Consider the following 26,569-nt stretch of genomic DNA (forward strand, 5'->3'; position numbering starts at 1 on the left):
TGCTATTCGCTGATGGCATTGCCTTGCTGAGTCACTCAGGAGGTGAACTGCAAATCATGATCAATGAGTTAGACAGGCAGAGCAGATCGATGGGTCTAAAAATTAACATGCAGAAAACCAAGGTAATGTTCAACAGCCTAGCAAGGGAACAACAGTTCACAATTGGCAGCGAGAGCCTAGAAGTTGTGACGGAATACGTCTACTTAGGGCAGGTAGTGACAGCTGATCCGGATCATGAGAGGGAGATAACTAGAAGGATAAGAATGGGGTGGAGCGCATATGGCAAATTCTCGCAGATCATGAGTGGCAGTTTACCAATTTCCCTCAGGAGGAAAGTGTACAACAGCATAATCTTACCGGTACTCACCTACGGGGCAGAAACGTGGAGGCTAACGAAAAGAGTTCAGCTTAAGTTAAGGACAACGCAGCGAGCCATGGAAAGAAAAATGATAGGTGTAACGTTAAGAGATCGGAAGCGGGCAAAGTGGGTGAGGGAACAAACACGGGTTAATGACATCCTAGTCGATATCAAGAGAAAGAAATGGGCTTGGGCAGGGCATGTTATGCGAAGGCAAGATAACCGCTGGTCTTTAAGGGTAACGGAGTGGGTTCCAAGAGAAAGTAAGCGTAGCAGGGGGCGGCAGAAGGTTAGATGGGCGGATGAGATTAAGAAGCTTGCAGGCAAAGGGTGGATGCAGCTGGCAAAGGATAGGGTTAATTGGAGAGACATGGGAGAGGCCTTTGCCCTGCAGTGGGTGTTGTAAGGCTGATGATGATGATAATATATATATATATATATATATATATATATATATATATATATATATATATATATATATATATATATATATATATATATATATATATATATATATATATATATATATATATATATATATATATATATATATATATATATACACTGTGTGTCGTCGTTAAATAAACCTTCGTGGGGGAGGGCTACATTGCATTCTTTTTGCTATTTTTCTACTTCTTTTCTTTGGCTATGGGCCGTTGTGCTGTTATGATAAGAACATGACCTTAAACTCTATTTGGAATTTCTCACCTGTTATGACTAAAAAGCTCTGGGTGCTGTCGAGATACGTGCCTTTTCTGGTCATGCGAATCAAGTGTGATTTGGGATGGGAAGCTTTGGGGGGTTATATGCAATTCTCTCTGTAACGTGTTGCCGTTTTTTGTATTGTTTGTTTCTGAGTTGGTGAAGGAGGTGCTAAGAATGGAGACTTTACATACCTACACTTAAAAAAGAAAGGAGTAAAAATAGAGTAAGCTGTTCTCCACCGCACACCCTTTTACGAAGGGGTGTGTGCTAGAGGAAGTTCAACCTTAAGGGGCGGGGGCTTTGCTCGTGTGTAATCGCAGTGCATACCATCGGTAGAAGTTCGAATTGACCGCTTTTTGTGTTTCTTGATGCATTTCGCGTCGCAACAGGCGCGCTAAACAGGGATTTGTTGAAATTCGAAGTCCTGAATTCGATCTATATCCTTGCCTTTTGCCTCTGCTATGGCGACCGGATCCGAAATTTCTTATAAAGAGCAGGTCTGACCAAATTTCGTTTTAGTAGGCTGCCAGATATATATTGCGCTGGAGCGTTTTTCAGTGCATTTGCTGCCAGCAGAAAAAATACTTGCCACACCGACTGATAGAAAAGCAGCATTCAGAGAGAGAAGGAGAGAGATTGAGGGAGAAACTAGTGTGAGCACAAAAGAAAAATAATAAGAATATACATACTAAGAAAAACAGCCACCATTCCTAGTAGCCTTTTTGAATGCGGAAAATAAGATAAGGCGATAAAGAAGCGGTCTTATTAAATGCACTTGTCGAACGGATGAGTTCACTGGAGACGAATCGCGTCAGGTTGCCTCGTCGTCGATCATTTCGTGTTAAGAGAAGAAGGGTGCGGAGCGGGAGTTACTCTTTCACATCGGAGGCAATTCCTGGCGAGCGGGAAGACTCTCATATTTCGGGATTACCTTCTAGGAGTCAACATGAATATAGATCAATGCGGGAAACTAGCTTTCTGATGCTTTCTCACCAAATCCGCGCATAAGTTTGATGTTTTTTTAGGAGCAAATAAAGAGCGAAGGAAAAGATCGCGAAGCGTCTTGTTCGTAGGTGTCTAACTGTTGATTCTTTTCAGCATTGACTAAGAAGTATTTAGTGAATTTCAGTGATAAGATTAAGCAATAGGTGGAACTGGTAAACTTTCTCAGCGTTTACCCTTAATTCTCACTGAATGAGCGAAGCGCATTCATCTGTTGGCTGGCGTAAGATTTAACCTTCTGGTGCGTTAAATAATGGCAGCCCAAATAGCAGCGAATTATTGATTCTAATGTCAACATCGCCGTCTACAACAACAGAGAATAGCCTTCGTTTTGCGATTTCCGACACAGGCACGTCGAGATTTGTTCTGTATACAGAACATAAGTCGTGCCAAAATGAAGCGGAGCATTTCACAAGGGCACGCAATTCGTAGAAGAAAATATAAATCTTCGCACGCTGTTTTCAAATAGTTCAGTTTGTTTATATGCGATATCGGGGTGCAACATTAAGGCCTGCGTTTAACGCGCAACTACAGTGGTGCCATGTGTATTGATTGTGGTCGGTACACAAAGAATTTCTCTCGCTTTTATTTTCAGTAGTTGCCATAAACAGCGCTCTTCAAACTCCGGCGTTATTCGTATGGGAAAGTGAAGCAGCCTGTTGTATACTTGTACACAATTTTGTATTTCCCTTTTGATGAAGTTAAACAGCTTCAATTAGAATACACGTTGTGCGTTATGTTGTGTTTATCTTTGTGTGAAGAAAAGCAGAAAGTTCCAGTTCCAGCAAGTTCCTGTCGTGCAAAATAATATATTTATCTTTTCGTGCAGTACGTTGGCCTGCTCTAGAGAATATTGCATGCATAATGCCGCACAACTATTTTAGTAAGATGCTAAACACAGTGTTCTTAAGTACATGCTGTATATACCGAATACGTTAGCCGGAAGGAAGGGGAACAGGAGAACGCGTAAATTGCCCCCTGTTTATACGAGAAAATCAAGCCTAGCGCGCTGGAGAGTGTATAGACAAGCATGCGCGCACCACTGGCACGGCACTGCACTCTATATAGGCGTGCCGCATTCGCGCGATATATACAGCACTCGGCTTCTGGTCTTGGTTATTTGTGCCCCCGCGGGAAGCCCGAGGATTACGCGCGCTTGTCGTGATTGCGTGAGGCAAGCCGGTTGAGCGCAGTAAATAACTCGACCAAGTGAAGGATTTGCTGCGCCCGGGATTCCCCGTCCGTTTTCCGTACGCGAAGTTTGGGGGAGTGTCTTAGCACTAACGAGGAGCGACTTCTACGCGGACTGGTCGCTGAAAAAGACTCGCCGCTAATCTCCCATGCTTGCAGCACGCAAAATGATGCGTTCGCGGCCGTCTCTCGGAGACGGTGAGTTGTTTGTTATGCGACGCTGATGTGACGGATTGCGCGCGAATCGAACGCTCGCGGAGTTGGGAAACGATGGCGGCCAATTAGCCAAATGGTCTCCTTTGAACCTTCCAGGCACCACGTGCGTTAGGACCGTCGGTGCCATTTTCGGCTTTCGTTTGGTTCCTGCCGTTTTTGTGCCGCGTTCTCGGCACCCATGCCATGTTCTTGGGAAACTACTCATTTCGAACCAGCAAGTGAGCAGGTACTTCTTGTGAACAGAATTTGCCTGCGACCAACTTCGGCATTGCTTATGAGGTACCTGGAAGCAAACTTCGATCCTGGAAGCAAACTTCGATCATTAGCAGGAGAGCCTTTTACCGAGTTCGGGAAGTTTGATTTTGTTATTATCGTTATTCTTATCGTTATCTTTTCGGACAACTGAAGTGCGACGTTATCATGCGTGACTTGTTCTCGCCTTGGCCGCAATAATTGTAGCACTAACCACTCTCTGCGAAGGCGTATTCATGTGTATGGGCTTTGCCGCACGATTTTCAGCTTGTTGATGAGGTACTCTGACCGGCGTCAGTATTTCCACCACCCCGGCTGTGGCTGAAATTCGCATTACCGCGAGAGTAAACGACATTGAATGTTTTTTTTTTGCCTGCGCAATTTGTTTTAGGTCAAACAACCGGACAGCATTGCCGCACCGTCCAGAAACGGGGCTAGTACGAGCTCTCTACGATCCTCAGTTGCAATTCTATACTAAGTACTGCCATCCACTAAATGATACGCAGCAAGAGCTCCATAATATTTTGCTAAATTCTTCGCTGAGGGGTAGCGTACGGGGCTCTTATTACTTTGCACTCTTCATATTTAAGGCGTGTTTTGAAGTTGACCTGCTTCAGCCAATAGAACCACAAGTCGATGCGGGTTCCTAGGCCAAGACGCGTGTGGCCGGATTCGATGCGGTGCTACTGAATGAAAGTAAAAAGCTTGACAGAGAAGTAGAAGGAGGAGGGGGGGGGGCGGATTGTAGGGTAGGCGCAGTGCGCGACCCACAACTGCAAACCGCTCATCCACCCATTTAAGGCGGGTGTCGGGCGTGACAGGAGAAAAAAGCTCGAGGGATAGAACCGATCACCAAGCTGCGCTGACCCTGTTAGCTCTGCTTCTCGCGTTCCTTCGTGTTACGCCGACAACGACGACGCCGCGCAACTCGGAAACGAGGCCTTAACAGCTGTCGCTGTAACAAAGAAGGGGAATGAGGTGGTGCTGGTCGACGCGATCTAAACTGGCCAGCTCCTGAAAGGCACGGACCCAAGTGGCATGGAAGTGTAGGTTCCGTGCTCCCAGAAGTCGTGCCAGCCAATCGAGACTGCGGTTCCACCAACAGAAACCAGACTTTAATGGAGCTGTGCCGAATTTGACGAACATGCTTTGTCAAGCGCGCCTGGGTAGGTGACAATATTAACTTTGAAATCGATGCATCGCTCATAGGCACCCGCGTTTTTCTGTGCGCTCCTCGGACTAGGAACGTGAATCTTTGCTCGCTTTCAGAGAGCAGCACTGCGTTTGTGCCCGCCAGGGCACATTTTTTTCACGCACTTGGAGAGGAGGATTGAGGGGTGGGGGGCAGAGACACTCTTTTGCCTGTCTTTGTTCGCGTCGCACGCATGGTGCGGAGTTAGGGTTCGCGTTATTGTCTTCCTTGCTCCTTCATGCTAGTGCCTTGGCAGACGCACGTGATGGCATTTGTGTTGGTGTTCAGCTTAGCGCGACGACCGACGGACCGCCTCTTGTGTCCGACTGATTGGCGCGCCGCGGTGAAGCGGTCGCTTTATGGAGACGAGAACCCAGGAGACCGGCTGTAAGAAGGAGCCCCTTCAGAGAGGAAGGCGTCTGGGACAAACCGGCGCCGTTGTATTGAATTATGCGGATCCTATGGCGGGCGATACGGAGAAGAGTACGGTGATCTTGTTTGGCAACTTGCGCGCGAAACAAAATAACAGCGCGGGTTTCTCGGGAGCTGTGGCTGCTAGCGTCAAATACTCGTCGTGCTGCCGTCATTCAGTGTGTGAACAGAGAGGAGGATAGGCCTTTAGGCCTCGCAAGCAGGCTTCTAGGGAGTTCATGATGTCCAGACTTGGTCACAGGTTCACAGGCCACTGAAATCGACAAAACCGCAATGAAAATTGTAACAATCCTTCATGCTTTCCTTGGTTTCAAATACTGCTGTCTTCTCTCGTAAATGTATCCTGACTATTGAGACTCTCTACTCCAAACCTCCTCTCCGCTCATGCTGGATCGTGCGGTGCCATGATGTCAAACCCGGGTGCTCGAGGTATGCGGCAGGTGAGATCTCTCGTTCACAACCGATCTTTGCCTATGCGTGCATAGGGCAACGTGAGAGCCCTGATAAACGACTAGAAAGCAATTCCGGTGGCTCGGGAACATTTGTCCCGAAGACTACCCACGTGTTTTGCTCCTAAGCGAATTTATCGCGTTTTGCAATGAAAACAAACTCTCAGTCTATCTGGGGCGACTGGGTTGGGAGCAGTCTTAGAACGCTGAAATAACCGCAGGGTCGTAAAGAAGCGTAGATTCGTGTGGTCGTAAAATTAAACTCAGAAGTCAGCGCTCGCGTGTTTGTCGTTCCATGTCGCCGTAGAGTCGTCTTTTCGCTCTGCTGAGTATCAAAGGAGAGAGGTGTTGAAGGTTTTGTAATTCTAATGCGATTTTAGCGCAGTCGTCGGAACCGTGCTGGAGAACCTGAAAATAACCTAGTTCATGCAATATCAGTGCGTTTTTCGTCTTTGTTGTATTTTCATTTTCTAACAAAACAGGGCTGAACGGAACACATTCCAGAAGCCTTTTTCGAGCGATCAGCCGGCACACACGGTATGCCCATAGCGTGGCTGCTCATTAATGTTTACGCCATCCCTCGAGCTCATCGTAAATGGTGCAAGTTCCGCGAACGCAGCCGCTATTTATTCCCATAGCATACAACCTAATAAAAGATTGCGAAGCTGCCTACTCAGCGCTCAAGGCGCCCTGCTCTAAGTCTTGCCATGTCGCTCGACATCGGTCGAGCTTTTCAGCCGATCTGGCCAGCTCCTTGAAAATGCTGACCCAGTTCTATGCTCTGTTAGCTCGCCGAATACAAGAGTATTTGCCGGCTTTTATTCAATCGCTGCCATGCTTCGTGGCTTCGTGGTACAATGATATCGTGTGAACATAATCACAATGCTTTACAAATTTTCTTCTGTCGCTGAAGAGCTTAAACGCTAACTACGGCACCATCGACTAATAAGTAAGCTTCAGATGCTCGATATTTCTACGTGTGCGTTAACAAGATTTTTAAAGAATGCTGTTTTTCAAACTCCGCGCACATGAAACGAGAGACTAATCTTATCGCGCCCGTAAGGGCTTACGCTGATTTCTAATGACTCAGTGACGTCACGGGCGAGCACGAATTACGGCGTCTCTCCCGTGCCGCCCTATATATAACTTTCGAATGCGTAGCATGGTGAAGCAGAGTCTCGTACTCTTGAACGAAACCCGAAAGAGGCCTTCAATCGCCTCGAAGAAAGAGACGGTTACTTTCCACCGCACTGCCTTCTCGTTCTCCAAAGTATTTTGAATCGAAGAGAAAGATTGAAAAACTGGCTTTCGCGCCCCTATATACACTTCTTCGAACGAAGCCAAGGGAACTCATTAAAGTGGTGAGAAAGACGCAAAGGCGCGGACCAACGTTTCACCGAGATTGCGCGCGGCGGCCCTAATGGCTCAAGGTGCGGGGGGTCGGGGCGCTCTCGACAAACAGGGAGGGTGGTGGATTGGGTAGAAGGAGGGGAAAGAGTAGAGGGCGCTTCAATCGTGTTAGTTTCTTCGCGAATCCCATTGGGACGACTGCGGGCGTCGCTTAGTGGGTTCACGGCTTGAGCGAGAGAGAGAGCCACTTTGTGGCTCTTTAATTCGCCCGCTGACCGGTATACGGCGCGCGGTCGAGCGAGGTCCTAAATGGGATTAGACCGAAACGCCGTAGGGATACTTAACGCCCAGGGGGCGGAATAAAAGAGCAGCGGAGGAAAAGGCTCTCAGGCCGCAGCCGCCGTAAAGTTAAACCGCTGGCGCGCGTGTGAGAAGAAATAAAAAGAGTTGTTCTCGCATGGGCTGGACCGCGGCTAGTGATAACATCGCGACACATTCCTTCTCTTCGATTTTCTGTCTTTGTAGGGAGTCTTTAAGAAGATTAGCAGATTGCGAGGTGAAGCCGGCGTTGCTCCTTAGATTGCTTCACACTTGAGGTGCTTGCGTATGATGCCTCAAGCATTATCCCGAAACGGGAGAAAAAGAAGAAGAAAATGCGCGGAAAAAGAAAGGAGATTTGGGGGGGGGGGGGGGGAGGTTAAAGAGGCTGAGTGGTAGGCACGCACTAGCTTCGTCGTGCGTGTTTTACAGTTAAGTAGTTAACTTTTGCTAATGGTTGGCATGACGTGTGACTGGCGAGCTGTGTTCCGTAATCCTTCGTGCACAAAATCTTTTGATAATCACGAGTTGCAAGTTATGTTGTTGTTAATCCGTGTCACAGCTGCGAGTCCTGGGCGGGGATTAGGAAGTGATGATTGGTCGCGCCTAACATGCGTGGCCAACTTTTTCCCCTAAGCCTAAATCTAATTTAGAGCGCCGACTCTGGCATCGGCGTTTTCTAGCCTCTGATAAATTTGTGCACAAACACGGTTTAGTTGGATGGCGGCCGTTGCCTCATTAGTTTTTATGTATGTGATTAAGTTGGTACTAACAGTAAGTGCCGCTTTTTAGTAGGTTAAATGAAAAGAAAATGTGCAACAGGTTCGGCGCAGCCACATGTGAAATATATGTACAAAGAAATTTGAAAAGGAACTAGAAGAAACCAGTTATATTCAAAGTTCGGATAAACAAAATATCCTCAAGCATGCATATCACTGGTAGCATTAGCTAGCTTGTTAGGTTTTTACGAAATAAAAAAACACCATAAACTCTTAGGCAGAGAATAACACAAAAAAGTAGCGTTTGATGAATTTACCAACATTCAACCCTTCTTAGCCATTAGTGGCCGATGCTAGTTTAGTGTTTCTCCGCGCCTTTGTTGCTTGCCTGTGTAGCAGTATTTTCAAAATTGTCGATTGTTATGTTCTAGCCTGATCTATGCCACTCTTCGAATTTCTTGGCACCCTGTTAATTTCGCAATTCGTTGATATCAGTTTCGCAATTCGTTGACATCAATTTCGCTTCGCAATTCGTGGGTAATTCCTGTAAATTTTCGACGCCTCCAAAAATTCGGCACTTGTGCGTGGTACTCTGCACGTCGCTATAGTAATTGGATAGATAGCAGCTATCCACGAGCGAATGTTGGCGTGTGCGTTGTGTCTTATAATTTCCCCCGTGGGCAATCTTCTCGAGACGTCTATATGATACGTGTGGAGCTCCACGACCTTGCGATGGAGGTTGGTCAGACTTTTTTCATATTTATATGGCGCACTATAGCTGGGACGGACACTTCCTTCAGATGCCAGTGTTCTAGAGGATATTAGCACTCACAGCGAGCGGTGATATTACCAAGACGAAAAACACAAAAATAAAACATTATTTCCTCACAACACACTTTTGGTAATATTTTTGGCCGTGAACTTGTAGTAACAACAGAATTTTGTGTAGCATTGCTGTCTAGCCTTGTCGTAACGACCGAACAGAAAACTATTTCAGAAAACACAACAATACTACAAATGTACTACAATACATCAGAAAAATAAGCTTTTGCGACAAAGCGACATGGCATTCTGTCGTAATGTGAGCGCGATTCTGTCGTCCTTTTTGTTTGAGTGCGTAGGCTTCATGCCACGCGTTTCTGGCTATTCTCCAAACAATGTCATCGCCGGCAGCAGCCATTCCGTCGTCGGATGCAAATGTCATTGCCAGTACCTCTTCTCACGGCAGCGACGGGTGGCGGTGCCTTCTCATTCCCATGACGCTGCTTCCTCGCGTCGATATAAAACTTGAAAAAGATCGCTTTTAAGGCGCATAATCGTCCTTAACCGTTTGTCACGACTGTTCAAGCTCTATAACAAAAGCCATAGGAACATCTTGGCTGTTTAAAAAGCCAGGCTGTGGCTTCGCACGGCCCGCCATCTTGACAGGCGAGGCCGAGAATGCTGTTATGGCCCCCTCTCAGTTATGTGTACGCAAACCACGTTTTTTTAACACGCACACAAAGAGGAATCTCAATGTGCCCTCTATGCAATGTGCGTGAGAACCGGCGGCGAGCAGTTTTAACGCGACAGCGTTAAGGGCCCCGTGTCGTAGAAAAGCCGGTGTCGTCGGCGTCGGCGGCGTTGGCCGTGAGCGAAAAATCCCTCCTCTCCCTCCTCCTCCTCCTCACAATGTACGCCACTGCCCCAACAGATGGCGCGCGACGGCAGCGCCTCCCGCTCGTCTCGTTCGGGCGCAGTGGGGCCGTGCGGGATCGCAGGAATCACGCGGTGAGCGGCGAACAACGAAGCTTGCGATTTGCTGCCCGTTCGTTCGGCGCGGAAGCCATGCTGGCGTTCGTGGCATCGGGTTTGTCGAGAACGATGTGCCGACGAACTACGCCTGCAACTTGAGTCCCGCGAGTTTCGTCAAGGCGCCTGGCAGCGCTTCTACGTGGTTTGCCGCTCCGCGCGTCCGTTTCACCGTACGTAGCAGAGCGATTTGTCTAAAGGGCAAGGCGTCACGCCGAACGGGCGATGGCGTTCCGTGGACTCTCTGGCAGTGCTGCAGCACGCTGTCGCGTTCCACTCATAAAGGCGAAGCTTAAGCGTCCTCTAATTTTTCTTTCCCAGCCGCTGCTTTACATCCTCAAGACGTTCGCTCAGGACTGGCATTTGCTTCGCGACAGCGGTCGTGGCCAGAACTGTGGGATGCTTCATATTCATGTACGGGAGACGCAGCAAGCAATGGAAACGTCAAATAAAAATTAATGAACTCTTGTTATTTCATTATGAGTGATTCCTAAATTGAATAAATGAACACTGGTGGACTTATTCCAAAAGTACACTACCTGCCGCATTAGAATGATCAAACTGCGTTAATTCCTGAACGTGCGAAAAGAACTAAAGCTACAGACACAGCATCAGACGCCCGCAATGAATAAATAGTAAAATTCAGATTCCTTCCTCCACCTGCCTATGCGGCTGCGCGCCCATTGAAAATGTTGGATATTTGGCTGGTAGGGTTAGCTTTTAGAGAGTTGTCCTACAGTAGCCCTTCTACATCTCTGGTAGCCCACAATTTGCTTCGATAAACACGTTAGAAAACCAGCTTATGCAATGCTGTAAGGTATTGATCTACTTGTGCGGGCATATAGGAAAACTATTCAGAATTTTTCAGCCTTTGTCGCGCGTGATACGCTTGGTATTACAGGGTTAATTAGCTGTTTGACTACTCCCTTCAGCACCTATGATACAGAAAATAAATGCACCTCTTGCCTGAATATTGCATGAATACATGCATGTATCTTGATATTCTGTTGTGGCAGACTGTGCAGAGAGGACCCTTTCGTTTTTCCTTAAGACACCAATCATATTTCTGTAGAGTCGTAGGACCCCCCCCCCCCCCCCCCCCCCCCCCCGAAAGAACATGAAGTAAAGCGATCTAGAAGCCAGTAGCGAGGCCATTGATCAGCGATGAGAAAGAGCACTTTCTGATGTGCGCTCGAGGGTTGCGTCGGATATATGCCATTGCAAAGGGTTCTTCAATTCACACTTGTGAAACCACCGTCGGGTAATAGTCGCACCTGTGGCCTAGGACTGTAACGAGATTTCGCACAATGAAAACTGACAGCGGGAACCTGCAGCTACTTCAATTTCACCTGCAGGTGCTGTCTCGGCTTCTGAACAAAGGAGCGCCTGAGCGCGAATGAATACTTTATATAATGCGGCAGAAAACCGCACAATGCGTCGGCCGGCTTACACGTGGGGGTCTCACGTGTTCAACGCCAGCACTGCATGTAACGCGTGCGGAGCTGTGCAAAGCGCTCATTCCAGCTTTTTGCCCTTTCTGCTAAATTTTAGTTTCCGGATAAATAGGGCCTTGTTCAAATTTTGTTGTAAATTAGAAAGAAACTGCCTCCTGCTGGCGTCGTGTTATGACGCGTCGCATCGAAAGACCTAACTCTTTGACAAGTTATTTGCGATGTTGTTGATTGCAAGACTTTCTCATGAAGAGGATCAGGATATTTTCGACCACCACGAGAAGAAAGAAATAAGCCAGCTATAAAACGTAAGCTCTAACCACTGTAGAAGCAATGACGTTAAATGCTTACGATTAGTGCGCTTCGAGTTAAAAAAAAAAGGCTACGGTAAATAGTCTGTCATCCTTTACGACAGGCTGAAAGCAGGAATTATAGTTGGACACGAGCGCGTGTTTGCTGTTTCACATTTTCTTTCAGAAGTCAGCAAAGCGGATTCATTACGAAAATTAGCTACGAGCCCCGGCGTCACCAGGGACGGTGACCGGTGGGGCGAAAATCCTAACCCTGATAACCTCCCCCGCCCAGTGCTGTCAAAGCTGAGCGGAAGCTTATTGCAGCTGCATTGTTGTGAAAGATCACCGTCGTCGCCGCGAATTTCGACGGGATTAACGATAATCACATGCAAATGAGTTCCAGTTAGCGAGGCAAACGCTCGTATTTGCCGCTAAGCACGCGGGCGCGTTTGTGCGTGCGGGATGCCTCAACCCTTTAAAGCGCCGAGCGCGCGGCAAGCACCCTGTTTTGTTCGTGGTCCTCAAGAAAGGCCTGATTATAACAGCCACGGAGAGAGCGAAAGAAAAAAGAAAAGCGACGTAAACGCCGCGTGGAAAGAGACGTCGTTCATCATCGAAAATTATTATTGCTGTCATATAACTTTGAGCGCGAGTGAACTACTTTTAGGGACTCAATTTATTTCCCTTTTTTTTTGGGTTAGGCCTAGCCTTTCGTCTTTGCTGAGGGACGGGAATTATTGGGGACAGACATTCTACAGAAGCGCGACGGCAGCACTTTGTAAAGGACGCGGAGAAGTAAAAAAAAGAGAGAAAAATGATGGTTTAGGGTGGTTTCGAAATGTAGTGCCCTTATTCTCGTCGCATGAAAACTTCAGGATATAACAGCAACAACAAAAACCACGTGTACAGTAAGGCATTCTTGAACAGAATGCCCTCGGGATAGCTAGTGTGTGATATTCAAAACGGGAAACTTGAATAGGGAGGCAGGAATGCTTACGACTTGAGCCAGTAGACCAGACGCAGTAAACGATAGCTACGCCGGGCATAAAGCGGTTAGTGTCACGAACGCGGGCAATGAAGAGAAAATTGGGCCTCTCATACATCGACAGTATCAGCGGAAACTTGTGCCCTTGAAATTAAGTTTACACAAGGACAGAAAAGGAAGCCCGTAGTCATGACTTCTCCTGTCTACTACTAAGCGAGAAGGTCGCAATATGCCGCCGCTTAAGCTGTGAGTAATGAAGGACGACGCGAGGTTATGTGCGTGGAAGGTCATTAAAGTCGCTTCCCAGCGTTCCAGTGATGTGGTAACGAATTTTCTCACAGAAATTCTCGCCGTTATTAAACAGTAACTAAAGAGCGCGACGTACTATCCATATAGCTAAAATGTTGAAATAATAAAAAAAGTCCCCTTAAAAGGGCGGGCTTAGCGTGGCATTCGGAAGCTCGCTTTCTGTACTTCTCGTGGAATTAGTCCTAACACTACTGAAGCATCAAAGTTGCGGCCCAGCCGCAAGCTTCTGAGCGCCAAAGGCGAAAAAGCCTAGCTAATCGTGCGATACCCGTCCGCCTGAGAGTTCCTTAGATTTTGTGTGACCAGTGTTCTCTTCCCCTTCATCGATTTCTATCATCCATCCATTAGTTTCATTGCATGAGCTGTCTCTATGCAGACAGTCCGAAGTTCTGTCGCCTGCGCTGACGAGGCGAGGCTTGCCTTGAATGAAAGCTCTTTTCTCTGCGTAAACTGGTCGATTTATTGCCACTGCCGTCACAGACCTATGACGTGAGGCCTGCATAATGCACCAGACAGCTTCCGACACTGCATATAAAGGCGCATATTTCTCCTGCCTTCGTGTCACCCAGTTCTAACGCTGCCTCCTTTATGTACACTAGGCAACGCTTCTGCCATCCTCAGCGCCATCCTAATCACGTAGCCTGCTTAATTTTTCAGCACGAACTTGATTTGTTCAATGATTTTTCTCCTTTTTTCATATCTCTTAACTGCAGACCTGCGGGCATACCGTGTTGATGATGACGAAGTAATCACGCCGGACCAGAACTAGGGGCGTCGTCGACATAAGCGAAACCATCGCTGGAGCTTATGGGAGATCAACGGTGGCTCATTGCTGCCCAAGGCTACGCACTCGGTCAGAGGAGGTCATTTAGAATGCGGACCAACGGGTACCTGCAGGGTGCTACGCTTCTGCCCTTAGCAATCAGGAATTTCTAGCAACTATCCAACCTACAAATTGTATCCCAGAGTGCCATCCCAGAAATTGACTTCCTTGGAGCGGGCGCTACTGTCATGAATCTGTACTCGTCAGTAGGCACGTCTGCCCTGATCATACCTCATAACCGGTCGTATCATCTGCGCGTTCCTGTAACGACTTGGTGAAGGCTCTCGGAGGCCATGCCTGACAGCGTTCTGTTGGGATCAAACATGTGAATGACCGTCAGAAGGAAACCGTGACTGCGTCTAGGCAGCGGGTTGGCGGTAATCTAGGGGCGCTGTTCAACTTTGGAGAGCTCCTCGTGTGTTTGCTTCTAGACGTGTTCTGCCTGAAAGCGCTGGTAGAGAAGGAAGGAAGGAAGGAAGGCCGGAGGGGACATGACGGCTACGTCTTCCTCTAATAACAAGACTCGGTCGGGAGTGTCTGCTGTTCAGATCAATCGTGGCATGCCGGCTTCTGCAAATGTTTTCGCAGTGGTAGCACATATTAGGAAAGGGCGTCACTGCAACGTGTCGCGATCTTCCATCAAGTAATTGTGAACCTAAGAGAGCCCGCGATGACATGACCACCCTTTCTCGTTGAGCCTTTAACCAAGCGCATAATCATTCATCAAAATCTGCACCAGTGGGCCTCATGCAGTACTGGCTCTGCCCTTACTCGGTAATCCACTCCGTCTGGTTAGGATACTAAGTTTTTCGGCCCGCTATCTTCGTTAGGACCGCACTTTTCGACAAGTATTCTAGAGGTGCTGTCTTGAAGTCACGTCTTCAGTGATTGGCTTCCAAAGCGAATATAAAGCGTAAGCCATCAAGCCAAGAGCAGAATCACGCTTTGGGAGAGGATGGGGTTTTTGATGCTGATGTATCTTCTGCCTTGAAACTGTATGCCGGCAATCGGTCCACTCAAGCACTGCAAATTACGCAAAGCTGGACGCCCATTGCGTGCAAAGAAGGTCAAGTTCACTCAGCACTGTAAACCTAAGCGGACAAAACGAAGTGGAAGGCCAACACCGATAGGAACCAAGATTTAGTGCTTGCGAGGTACCAGCAGGGTTAGGCATGAATCCAGTGGGCGCGTTGGAAATTCCTACTGTGGTGTTACGAAAGGCGCTTATTTCGAGGTGTCACAATGAAGCGCGCTGCTTGGTTGAACTGCTCGAATTTAAATCACGCTTAAAATACGCGACATAGCTGTTATTTTTTAATAATTGAGAGGTGGTCACAGACTCCGCTTACAGGCCTGTGCGGTAAAAGAGTTTTCGCTATAACGGCACATCATACAAGGTAAAATTAGTACGCTACCTTCTTATTAATTTTTAGAAATAGCAACGTTTTATTTTGATAACTGGACGGAACACGGGTGTATTGGCTTGGCATCACTAGCGATAAGTGCTCAGCAGTCGAAAGGAAAGGACAAAATGTAACGTCCCAACTTATTTTATTTGAAGTTGGAATCAGTTAAAAAATTCTATTTCTGACTGTTAGTGCTGCCCTTTTGTTTTTCTTTTGCCGAATATTCATTTCGCACAATGCCTGTGTTGTGTTTTTAATTATGTTCGATGAAGTGAAAACTCTCTGAAGTTGAGCCACATTGCCACATGCGGGAAAGCACTCAGTGGAGTGTGCGAGAAAGCGTTCCAACCAACTAAGTAAACATCAAACAGACTATAGTAGGACAGCGTCGTCTCTATCTCTTGAAATCAGTTTGATGGGTGGCTATATATGCAAATCACTACCGACGACCACGAGAATGATTCGTATCCTTTCTTCGCAGCGTCTTTTGCTTCTGTAATTAAATGCGGACGTATGAAAAAAAAAAGGTTTTAGCCCCTGGTCTAATTTAAATGAGATCTGAAACCTCCAAGAAGCTTTATGTTCAACTCATCTTCGGGATGTTTATGAAATAGAGGCGATTTTTTTTTTGCTTTGATTTTGGTTTTGTGGCTTCTCGGTTAGAAGCCTCTGCGGTTAGGTAGTAATAGAAGTAGCAATCATTAAAATACGTTAGTGAACAGCGAAATATTAGTAAGAAATGCTGAACAACACAACATATGCTCTGACTTAGAGCAGCAATGTACTGGGGGAAATCCCCTTGTTGGATTTTTATGGTCGTATACGCTTGTAATTATCATATAAACAAAGGCATGTCCACCCCATTCAATCATCAGTGGATAAAAAAAATGCCGTTTATCTCGCGATGTATAGACATTAGGCGTGACTACAGCTAAATGATACGCGCATTAGCCGCGTCGTTTTCTTAGGGCAATCGATTCACGCCATATTTTCATACTGCACAAAATATAATAACCTACTCACAACGGCAGGCTGCACCGATGAATATTAGTTTTGGCAGCAATGCAAACCAGCAATGGTGGGCTACGGTTGGCCCACGCCAACTGTGTCGCCTGTGACCTTTCTTTGTGGTGACGGCTTTGCATTTTTCACCATACCTTTAAGTGCTTTCCGTCGCTATTTATTCTCTGTTCTTCTAAATAAAAATTCAGTTGATAGTCAGCGCTCGTGTATGTTTATCTTTGTTTCTTCCTGTGTTTCGTCCCTCGCGCTGTTCCACCAATATCCTTTAAGCGAGCACTAGTTAACCTGACAGTAAGCCGCCATCTAGGTAAGAAGGGAGCGTAGAAACTAAGTTATTAAGTGTCCCGTCAGCTACCTTTGCCTTGAACTTCTCTGTAAGCAAATTTATTTTTGTCGGCATGATGACACGCATCCTAAAAAAGCAGAGTGTATTCACACACCCGACTACTAAAAAGATTGGGAGGGCACTTAAGCTCCGCCTTTAACGGTGCGACACGACAGTGGTTCCTTTTGCCCACGTAGACATACACACTGTTTCATCTTTCACAATCGTTATGTGAAAGACTACGTGATATGGGTAAAAAGCCTCGCTTTAACCAAGCCGCACTAACGTGCCATGGTGGTTTAGCGGTAGCGTGTCCGACTGGCAAGCCACTGTCAGGGGATACAGCGGTGGGTCTGCTGCGTAGCAGCTTGAGAGGCGGCGCTAATAACAAGGGTCACCATCTGCTGCGTGCTAAAATGAGGGTGAGGAGGAAGACGACCACCGACGGCTCACGCGCTTAGCGCGTTGCTTGCGGTTGTTCCAATCGCTGAAGATCCGATGCGCCGCTGGTGTGGCTGGTGACATCTTGGGTGCTTATTGTAACAGCCTCTTTTTCGACCAACCTGGATTTTTCGGTAACGCCGACGGTAACACCGACGCCGGCTTTTCTGCAGAACGGCGCCCTTACTCTCTCGGGTAAAAACAACCAAAACTTTGGCGTCTGTTCCCGCTTTCAATTGCAGATGTTGTGGCCGACAACAGGTTCAGGTTTCGGTTACACCATACAGGTGCATACTAGGGCTAGGCTCTTAGTAACGTTGAAATTCTGGCGAGATTCTTCGCCAGTACATTTTGCAGGAATGCAACCTGTGATGTACCAACGGGAAAACATAGTCATTTCGTTGGCGGGACCAATGTATCTACCGAAGGAACGCGAAGTCCCGCAGTTGGAGTGATAACATCAATGGGCTAGAACGAAGTACGAACGTTTTTCAATCAATCCATGTAATGCGTAAGATTCAAAACCCTCAACAGACTCTGGCCGCGATGTAATCTTGTTGGTTGCTCCAAGTGAAATGCTTTACAGCTCTACCGAAAATCTCACCTTACTATTCACATTTTATGGTGTGGTGTTTTCAATTTTTTTTGCTTGTTATGGCTATCTCCAGTTTTATTACCGTATAAATCTTTGACGACGGATCATTAAATATACGTCTCCAAAGGTAAGTTTGCAATTCGAGAACTTGAAAAAAAAAGGAGCTGCGTAGTTGAAATTCAGGAAGGCTGCCAACCACCACAATTAAATGTAATATTAAAAAAAATAACCAGAGGCCAACGTGAATGACCCCCAGCAGGCGGCGTCAGATTTCACAAATTCATGTACTCGTGAAAACTGCGCGTCTCATGGAGAGAAAGTTAGCACTGGATGACCATCTGATGCATATTGATATTTCTTGTGAGTTTTTAAGTAGGCCAGAGCGAAGCCTCAAGCGTAATCTTGCTGCAGACAGCCGTCGCTAGTGGAGCCGCTGGTGCAAGAATGAATAGAGGAGCTTACTTCGAATGGCTTCACTCCAACAGATGCAAAATAGCGTGATGCCATCGCGTTTCTCGAAGTCTCTTTGGAACGAGATAGCTTTGCAGGGATTCTGCCGAAATGTGAATTTCTGCTTCGCAAGAGACAACTACGTCACCCTAGCAGGCACTGCATATCTTGTCTAAAATCTACAGATTTTAAATGTATTAAAGTGGGTGGTGGATTCTGTAAATCAAGGAGACAAAGTAGTTCTGCACTTGCGCAATAAAGACCTTTAGTGTCAAAGTGCTTAATAAGAACACCGTAGAGGTTATTGCTGCTAGCATAGATTAGTTGAATAGGCCTTAACTTGACACCGACGCTTCTAAGGCGACTTGTCTTGCGTTTTCTTCGCAATATGCTCTTGGGCACGGCTTTATATGGTTTATAGTTTTCGTAATGAGAGTGTGCATTTCACAGTACTCTGTTGCTGTCAGAAGCCTTGAAGCTCTTGACGTGAAGGGCTTTTTTATGCAGCTGCCTTTGTAAGTCAGCAGTCACGAAATAATAGTCATCAAAAGAAAAAGCTCTCCAGCTCCATTTATTTCTCTCTTTCCACTTCCTCTGAAAGGACTGAGATGGCCTTGTTAATTGTAGTATTCTCTCCTGACGTCAAACTTCTGTTCACAATAAGAGGCTGCACTTGTTTGCGTTGCTTTATGAATGGGAAGATCTAGTATGGATTTCGAACACTCTTTAATTTTTGGTTATCCGTGGGTTCTTTTAATCGATTCGTGATGCCGATTGTCGCAATAAATTTTGATAGCGTTTCAGATTACTTGTATTGAACATCAGTATTGTAAATGTCTACGCCAAAAGACTGTACTACGAAAGAATTCACCAAATGGGAGAGCTTATTGAAAATGTTTGGAAACTACTATGATGAGTTGAAACAGGAATCTAATCTCCGTGAAGGTGAAAACAAAATACATTTTGAAAAATTTGGTTAACTTCAACGACGTTGATATCAATCAGGCTAATTTGCGAGTTTATATAATGTAACAGAGTTGCACTGGGAACAGTTCTACTCCGCGACAACTTTTTCTGGCAATGGAGTGGAAGCTAGGTAGCCGAAACACATCATCTATTCCTATGCAACAGGATATTATCCTCACTTACAATGATTAGTTTTTACTTAAGACATATTATATTGTCAACATTCGTTACTTGGAACACAATTCTAACCCCAACTGTCAACTTTCAACGGTATAAACTGAAAGAAAATCTAATTTTCTTGACTACGACGAATTTGCTAGGCACGTCTTGTTACAAGAAGCTTCCATGGATGGCGCGAGCTGCATCAGTGACGGAATGAAGCTATTGTGCAGAAAGCAACGTGTCAAGTGGCCAGGCGCACTATCATGCAGCCCTATTTGGCGGAAAAATACAGTTACGGACGCTTCGCCCCTGTAGCCTTCCCTTCATTGCCAAGAAGAGCTGCCACCGAGTATAGGGGAAACTGAATGCATATTCGAGCCGACAAAATCTTATGTGTTGTGCGGGAAATAATGTGCCATTGCAATATCAAGTCAGCTGTACTGTTAACGATGACACTATGAGAAACTGAAGCGGCGCGATCCGAAACTCGGTGTCCAGATCAAACAAGGTATCTGGTATCATGAGAGACTTAATTGTGGGCTCCCAGCTTGTGGTCACTGTTGTCACTGTTTCATACGGACTTGGAGAAAACGTTACTAGTTTTATACCGGAAACCTTATGTGAACGCTGAAGAAAAAATTGAAATACGTGCAAAGAGGATGACAGTTGGAAATGAAGAATCTGAATACTTCAGTTGAAATTCCAATCTGGCCTTCAGTTCGTTCGCGAAGCCTGTTTTGCTTTGTAGTTTTGGCACGATGAAGGTAAAGCAACCAACTAAATATTCTCGCCGGAAGTATTCGTATAGCTAGCTGCCTCCGCGATTAGTATCTGATTTTGTTCATGACAAATCGTTGCCCCCAATGGTTGCACAGTGTGTAAAGAACACTGACTTGAATACACCGCCCACACGTAGCTCCTGCACTCCTGCCACAACTTTGTTATTTTGCTTTCGATGAACTGTAGACTTGGCTGAGAACCATCAAGGCCTTGGGAAAAAGTGTAAACACACATGAAGATTAATGCCGTCATGCGTGTGTGCGTTTCAGACGCACTTCCTGACGCAAGGAATAAGAGAGAGAAGAGTGCGGAGGCTGCGCGCGCGATCAAGGGCAGAACACTGAAAAGGCTTCTTCTTCTCACGGCGCCATGATTGGCAGCACAGCGCACTTGCCGGGGTGCCCTGAGCGAGACAATTGTTTATACAGAGTATTTATATATACTTACTTGCAAAGCTGTGAGATCTTTCTTATTCATTTAAGGGCACGAGTAATTACTGAGCACGGCCAACACGTGTGAGGGGGAAGGGCAGCTAAGGTCAAGAAAATGTTGACAACGACATCTGCGGAAGTTCCCAAACGGGTTTGCGTATAAAGACGCTGGTCACTGAGCGCGGGATATCCGTGCTTTCACGCGCAGTCGTTAGTCTCCCTTTTACTTGTTCGTATGTAATCACAATGAGAAAATAAAATCATCTCTCACACGAAGGTGTATTGTAGCTGGGCTTACTAGTTGTTGTTGGTCAAAGAGGTCGCCTTTATGGAAATGATCATTTTTTTCCTTCTGTGTGGTAAAATAGTTTATAGCGCTATTTTTAAAATTCACACCACTTTTAAAAAACTTCAGGCTCAGAGACATAGTTAATAGCCACTAAAGTGTATGAGGGTTAAAGACAACTTTTTGGCCTATAATAGTTCGCGTATTTTTGTTGTTTCAATTCCTGAAGGAGCACCTACAATACGACGGCTTTTACGTTATGAATAAAGTGTTCAGAAGCGACAGGGGGTCACTGGCGTGTCTTATTTTCGTTAGGCACGCCTTGTGGTATTTCTAAACTTTTCACGCTAGATCTCCATTTCAAAGAGGTTTCATTCAGTGTAAGAAGTAATGCATGATGATGATAGTGAATTTTTTATGGTGCAAGGGTATCTGCGGCCAAAGAGCGCCATGGCATTAAGTATTTTGCGTTTGCTCAAGGTGGAGTCAAAGACCCATTTCCCAAGCATTTAACCCTGAATAAGCCGAGCACCAGACAAGGAGAAAGCTTGTACTCATTGTATCACCGGTGGGTACCCGGCGGCACTGGGGATCGAACCCCGCACCTCGCGCATGCGAGGCGGATGCTCAAGCACTAGGCCAGCACTGTGGTGAGAAGTAATGCATACAGAAATATTGCATACAGAACTGCACTGCCCTGAAAGAACCGGAGGTTGAGAATGAGGACCAACAAAAGGGACTTCAGAGCAATTGAAATATGTGAATATTTTGGCTATTTGCGTCCTGTATTTATTATTTAAAGCGTTGTTGAATAAAAAAATGGTGAAAGAATGGCTGTGACGATTTGTTCCATGCTCAACAGCAGTTCTGGTTTTTGCAGTAATCTAGGCACCATGATTGTGGTCTGCGGTGATGCCATCAGGTTAATCACCAACTTCGTTAGCGGAAAAATACTGGTAGAGTCCAGGTTTGTACAACCAACTCTTCGCATAAATCTTTAAACTTTCTTCTAAGCATAGGCATGCCCCTTTATCATGGTGGCATGGCCAATTTTTGATGTACGCAGTGGCCGTAGGAGCTTGTTTGTAAAAGCCAGTAAAAGCTAGAGCCGTGCCCTCTGAGAAGCTCTGCTCCCATGTCTCGAGAATTAACACTTGAATTATGTGCTTCAGTAACAAACACATCGCCATGCTAGAGGAATGGTGACTTTGCAACCAGTTTTTTTTTCAAGGAAAAACAGCAAAGCTCTGTTAACTCATCCGCTTACTTACTCACCTACTTCGTCACCTACTCCTTAACGCATCATTAGAGAGTTTAGTTTTTAGGGTCATCAAAAGAGCGTCCCCGTAAGACATGGCGCACGTTGTTGCTTAAAACAGTAGCTATGTTGAAGCAGCTGGCTAACGCTTTTGTAGTTAAGCAGGCTGAGGTGTGAGAGGAGGTGTTGAGGCAGGCGTACAAATGAGTACAGGGAATGAGAAATACGCAAGAGGAGCTTGAGCATTTCAATTTCATCTTCACTTTCATTTTTTTATTTTCTCAAATAGAACAGGGCGATATTAGGTTACCAGGCTCATTGTTTTGCCCTTCTGTTATCGTTAGGTGCCATCTGTGACGTGTAAGTTACAGTTGGCAAACAGCACCTGTCGGGGTCAAGAGCAAAGAGGACCCTTGGCAAAGTTGTAAATCTTGAAATATAGGCCGCAAACTGAAGCTTTAAAAGTTAGTCTCGAGATAAAAGTGATTTTTATTTTTCTACACAGGCTCACGGCAACTTCTCCTGAACGCAGAATCAAAGGTGTTGCTAAACGCGTGAGGATGCAGCGGGAAGTACATTTGGGTCATTTTGCGTTAGAACATTGTTTTTCGGAGGGCTATCTCAGAAACGAAAGCGACAGGAAGATAAGATACGCGCGAACGTGCTTCTGAAGCCTGAGATAGAAAAGAGAGGCAGCAACGTTTATTGTGCAAAAATGTGGCTATACAAATTGGTTCGCACCGTTAAAACATAATTTTTAGACGCGCTTTAATAATGATCTCAACACAGCAACAGGGTGGACTTCTTAAGCCGCACAAACTTAGAGTGGCTTCATGAAGGTCACCCAGGCACAATACTTCAAGCGCTGGACAAATCTTTCAAAATTTGGTCTAACATAAATTTCGGCAATCTTTCTGAACCGATTCAGTCCATATTAAATCTACTCCATTCCATAATCACACAATGACAATCAATGAGACTTCCTTTTTTCCCATCCCCGAACTTCAGAGGCTCCACATTGGGATCGCTTTGATCGCTTCTTGAAGTGACGTGATTGAAAAGAGCAACAAACGTATTGGTCGTGCGCGGTGAAATCATAAACTTTGCTTTAAAAGGAACGCCGCAGTACATAAACTCCTCCTTGAGCAAGTATAACCGATAGACATCCATGGGCCAAAATGACCCGCGCACAAAATCAACTCCTCGAAGTAGTTCCTTTAGGAGAACATTGTTTGATCAGCCACTACTCACTCGTCCACCGTGTAGTCAGCGCTGGTGGTGGCCAGGGCGCAGCAGACCAGGACCAGAGCCATGGCGGCCGCGAGCTTGCACTGGACAGTGACCATCTCTGCAGCGTCGGTACAGCTGATGCCGGTGGTGGGAGATGGCGGTGCCTGCGCGTATGGACAGAGAGAGGCCGCTGGGAGGGTTCGCCTTCCCGAAAAAACCCACTGTGTGTACCGCGTGTGTGCCGAAAGCCGGCGATCGGCGTCCTTTATAAACGAGCGCGTCCCTCTTCGCCGCCCGCCCTTTCCCTCGCGCCGACGGCCGCGCACGGACTCGAGCCGCGTCTCCCGCCTCTCCCTCGCTCATCGCGCGCGCGCGCTTCACGCTTGACCAATCTGACGAAGCGGAGACGCCGTGACGTAGCGAGATCCTCTACCCTTCCCGCACAGCCCGCCCTTCGGCTCGGGCTTTCCTCGCACCAGCAGCTTGGCTAGGTTGAGGGACGAAGGGGAGCGGGATGCTGCTCCCGGGACCCTCCTCCGCATCCTCCTCTCCAGCTTCCCTTGTCGCTCCCTCGTCAACACTCAGTCTCTCTCGTCCCCTACCGTTGCTTAGCGGTGTTCCACTGCTGGTTCTGCTCGTTTTTTCGGCGCGTGTTGGTGTTTTCGTGGACACGTTTGTTTGTTTTTATTACTACTTTTTTTTTGGTTCTCGGTTCCCACGCCCGGCGTGATTCGGGGACAGCGCTGATTTGGAGGCTCGAAACGTGCGCCGAGAGTTGTAAACTCTTTGCCGCCGTAGTTGCGTCTTCTTCATGAACGCGCCCGTTGGGACGCCGCGAAGGGAAAACAGAAAAGAATGCATCGTTTTGAAGAACTGCGAAGTGAAAACAGGAAAATAGAATGCAAAACGAAGGGTTTTAAACCGTACGGTTATTTCATGTTACTTCGTATGAAGAAAAAAAAATGCAGAGTGAACTCTCTTTGCAGGAAATATTCTCATGACAGATCTGCTTGGAAGAGTCCGATATCAGGTAACAAAGATCTTGGAAAGGCACGTTTTCTTCAGAAATTCAGGTTTTTAAGGCAGTGCTTTCTTGTGCGAAGGTGATACAGTAGTTGATGAAATATACATAAGGAAGTCAGCCTGAAATACTGCCGTCTTTCTTTATTTTCAGGCGGTTTAAAGTTTCTCTGTCCACAGTAGACATGCCGGTAACGAAAAAAAAAAAGGAAACAACGTCCATTGTATGCTCAGAGGTCCTTGTTGTAATGATCTTAAAGAGAACTGAAATGGGACTTACTTTTAAACTTATAATTGTTTCACGCTGAAAAATCCGACCTGTCGCTGTCTGAAACCGGAAGAACCAGAAAGCTCTTCCATTCCCGTTACTTCTTGCTGGATCCATATCGCGTCGCTTATGTTCAAGGCATTTTTCTTTGAAAGTGAATTCAAATTCAGCTGTTCTGCAATCAATAAGTCTTTATTAAAGAGTTTATCTCAAACGCGGACTCAAGGGCGAATTAAAGGAGACTATGATCGCGAATTTTACCTTCGACCGCCTTCTTGTATTTTAGATTTTTACACTCGCTGCACTGAGGCTTCGAAGTGGGAATAGTGTAACTGTTAGTGGGACAAAAACTTTTCCAATACAATTTAAACATTCATTAACGCTCAGCGCCTTTATCTCCTGTGCGTGTCAGGTGGTTGGAAGTTTTCAGTGTTTTTCAGGAATATTAAAAAAAACCGTTGTTCCCTTTACCTATTTACCGTTTTCTTTAACACTGCTCTAACTTGATGGATTTTTTTTTGGTGAAACGTGAACAGTGTTCTAACTATTTTTGTTATACGCCACAGCGACGTGGTTAACGATGGGGAAACGAGTTCACGCTAGCAGTTTAGCATGACGTTAGATTCATTACATCTGAGGCCGCGCTCAAGGTCTGCACTTAAAGGAAAGCGCGGCTGAGAACTTAACGCGTGGTATTAACTGCGAGCAGCGTGGATACTAACGTGTCCAATCCTCGACAGGCAGATCAACCTCAAGGCTGCCGCACACAGCAACGTGTTCGCGCACGTCACCCGAGAAGGATCGTGAGCTCTTAATCGCCAGGATTGGAAGTCCAGGGCCTTACAGGCGACTTGAGGCTTAACGGCGTGTGGCACACGTGTTTACGTGCGAGCGTGGGTCCGTGTGATCGCACGCTCGATCGTTTCGGGCTCGTTCGATTACACCGCCCAGTAAGAAGGAAAGCGTTAAAAAGAGGCCACTGAGAGCATTCTTGCTTTCTCTGTTTCTTAAAGCGTTTTTTGTAAGTTTGCCATAGGGTTAAAAAAATTGTAACGTCAAATGTTAAAGGCTTGCTGTGGGGAGGTCGTGTCATTCGCACGAAATGACGTTATCATCTCGAGACTGTGATAAGTGACGTCATCGACAGTCAGATGACCAGTTGGTCACTTTAGTGGGTCTTGTAGCTCAATAGTTGTTACATGGCCCCTTGAACGCCCAGCATATGACCATGGCTCCTTCACACAGCATGACCTCCTTCGCATCTGACCCTGAAACCTGCTGATGCTGAAACTAAGTTTTTTGTCCTTAGCCTGACTTATACTGGGGTGGTCGTAGACATTTTATAAATATGTCTATATTAAACGCAGAGCGTTGTTTGCTGTACTATGAGCCGAGCCAGCGGTGAATTGTTTTGTAAGGAACCTCGGAACGATTTCGTCGTGGACAAGAAGATAAGCGATCTTGTTTCCTGCCTTAAGTCACCCCCACGGCGGCGCCCACGGGAGCGCGTGACAATCAAGCGACAGTTACTGCACGTGGCAGCTCTCACGTGCAAGTACGGCAATGAGAGCACATGTTCTCGCACGAAATGAGGGCGCAAGCGTGTTTTCTGGCACGGCTGCAGATTTCGCGACCGGCGAAGATCTGCACGTTGGCACGCTGCTGAGGCTTGGTTCGTTACGTTTCGAACGCTCTTTATATAGCGACTTATATAGGCGGATGGAAAAAAACCCGGTGTAGAAGGTTGAGTTTTTCTCTACTAGAATTAGCCTTCGTCAAATGAATTGCGCAAGTTCGATCAAACCACCACTTTTTAATTCGTATTACTTAATTTGAAAACCAAAATTTAGTCCCAGTCCTCTTTGCTGACTTTAGCCGAGCATTGCATTCTATTAACCATAATTTTTTTTCAATCTTAATCTCAAAATATGGAGTTCGAGGTACCTCCTTAGCATCGTTTTTGAAAACTCGCTGGGCCTCAACATATTGACGAAGCAGAGGCAGATAAGGACATAAGAGAGCTACAAGTGGCATGTGACGTACCACAGGGGGCTATTTTGTTTTCTTAATTCTTTGTTCGAGTTATAAATTA

The 26,569-nt window shown here is 46.3% G+C and overlaps 1 protein-coding gene across 3 annotated transcripts in view; it reads right to left on the minus strand.

Moving 5' to 3' along the window:
- LOC144129146 (uncharacterized) overlaps positions 1–26,569 on the minus strand; it is a 148,899-nt gene that overhangs the window by 28,708 nt on the left and 93,622 nt on the right. For all 3 annotated transcript variants that reach the window (XM_077663086.1, XM_077663085.1, XM_077663087.1), the window contains exon 2: positions 23,211–23,353. In XM_077663086.1, coding sequence (XP_077519212.1) covers positions 23,211–23,305 — 95 coding nt within the window. In that variant the 5' untranslated portion in view covers positions 23,306–23,353. The remainder of the gene's footprint in view (positions 1–23,210; positions 23,354–26,569) is intronic.

This window comes from Amblyomma americanum, chromosome 4 (genome assembly GCF_052857255.1).
Source record: "Amblyomma americanum isolate KBUSLIRL-KWMA chromosome 4, ASM5285725v1, whole genome shotgun sequence".
NCBI lineage: Eukaryota > Metazoa > Arthropoda > Arachnida > Ixodida > Ixodidae > Amblyomma > Amblyomma americanum.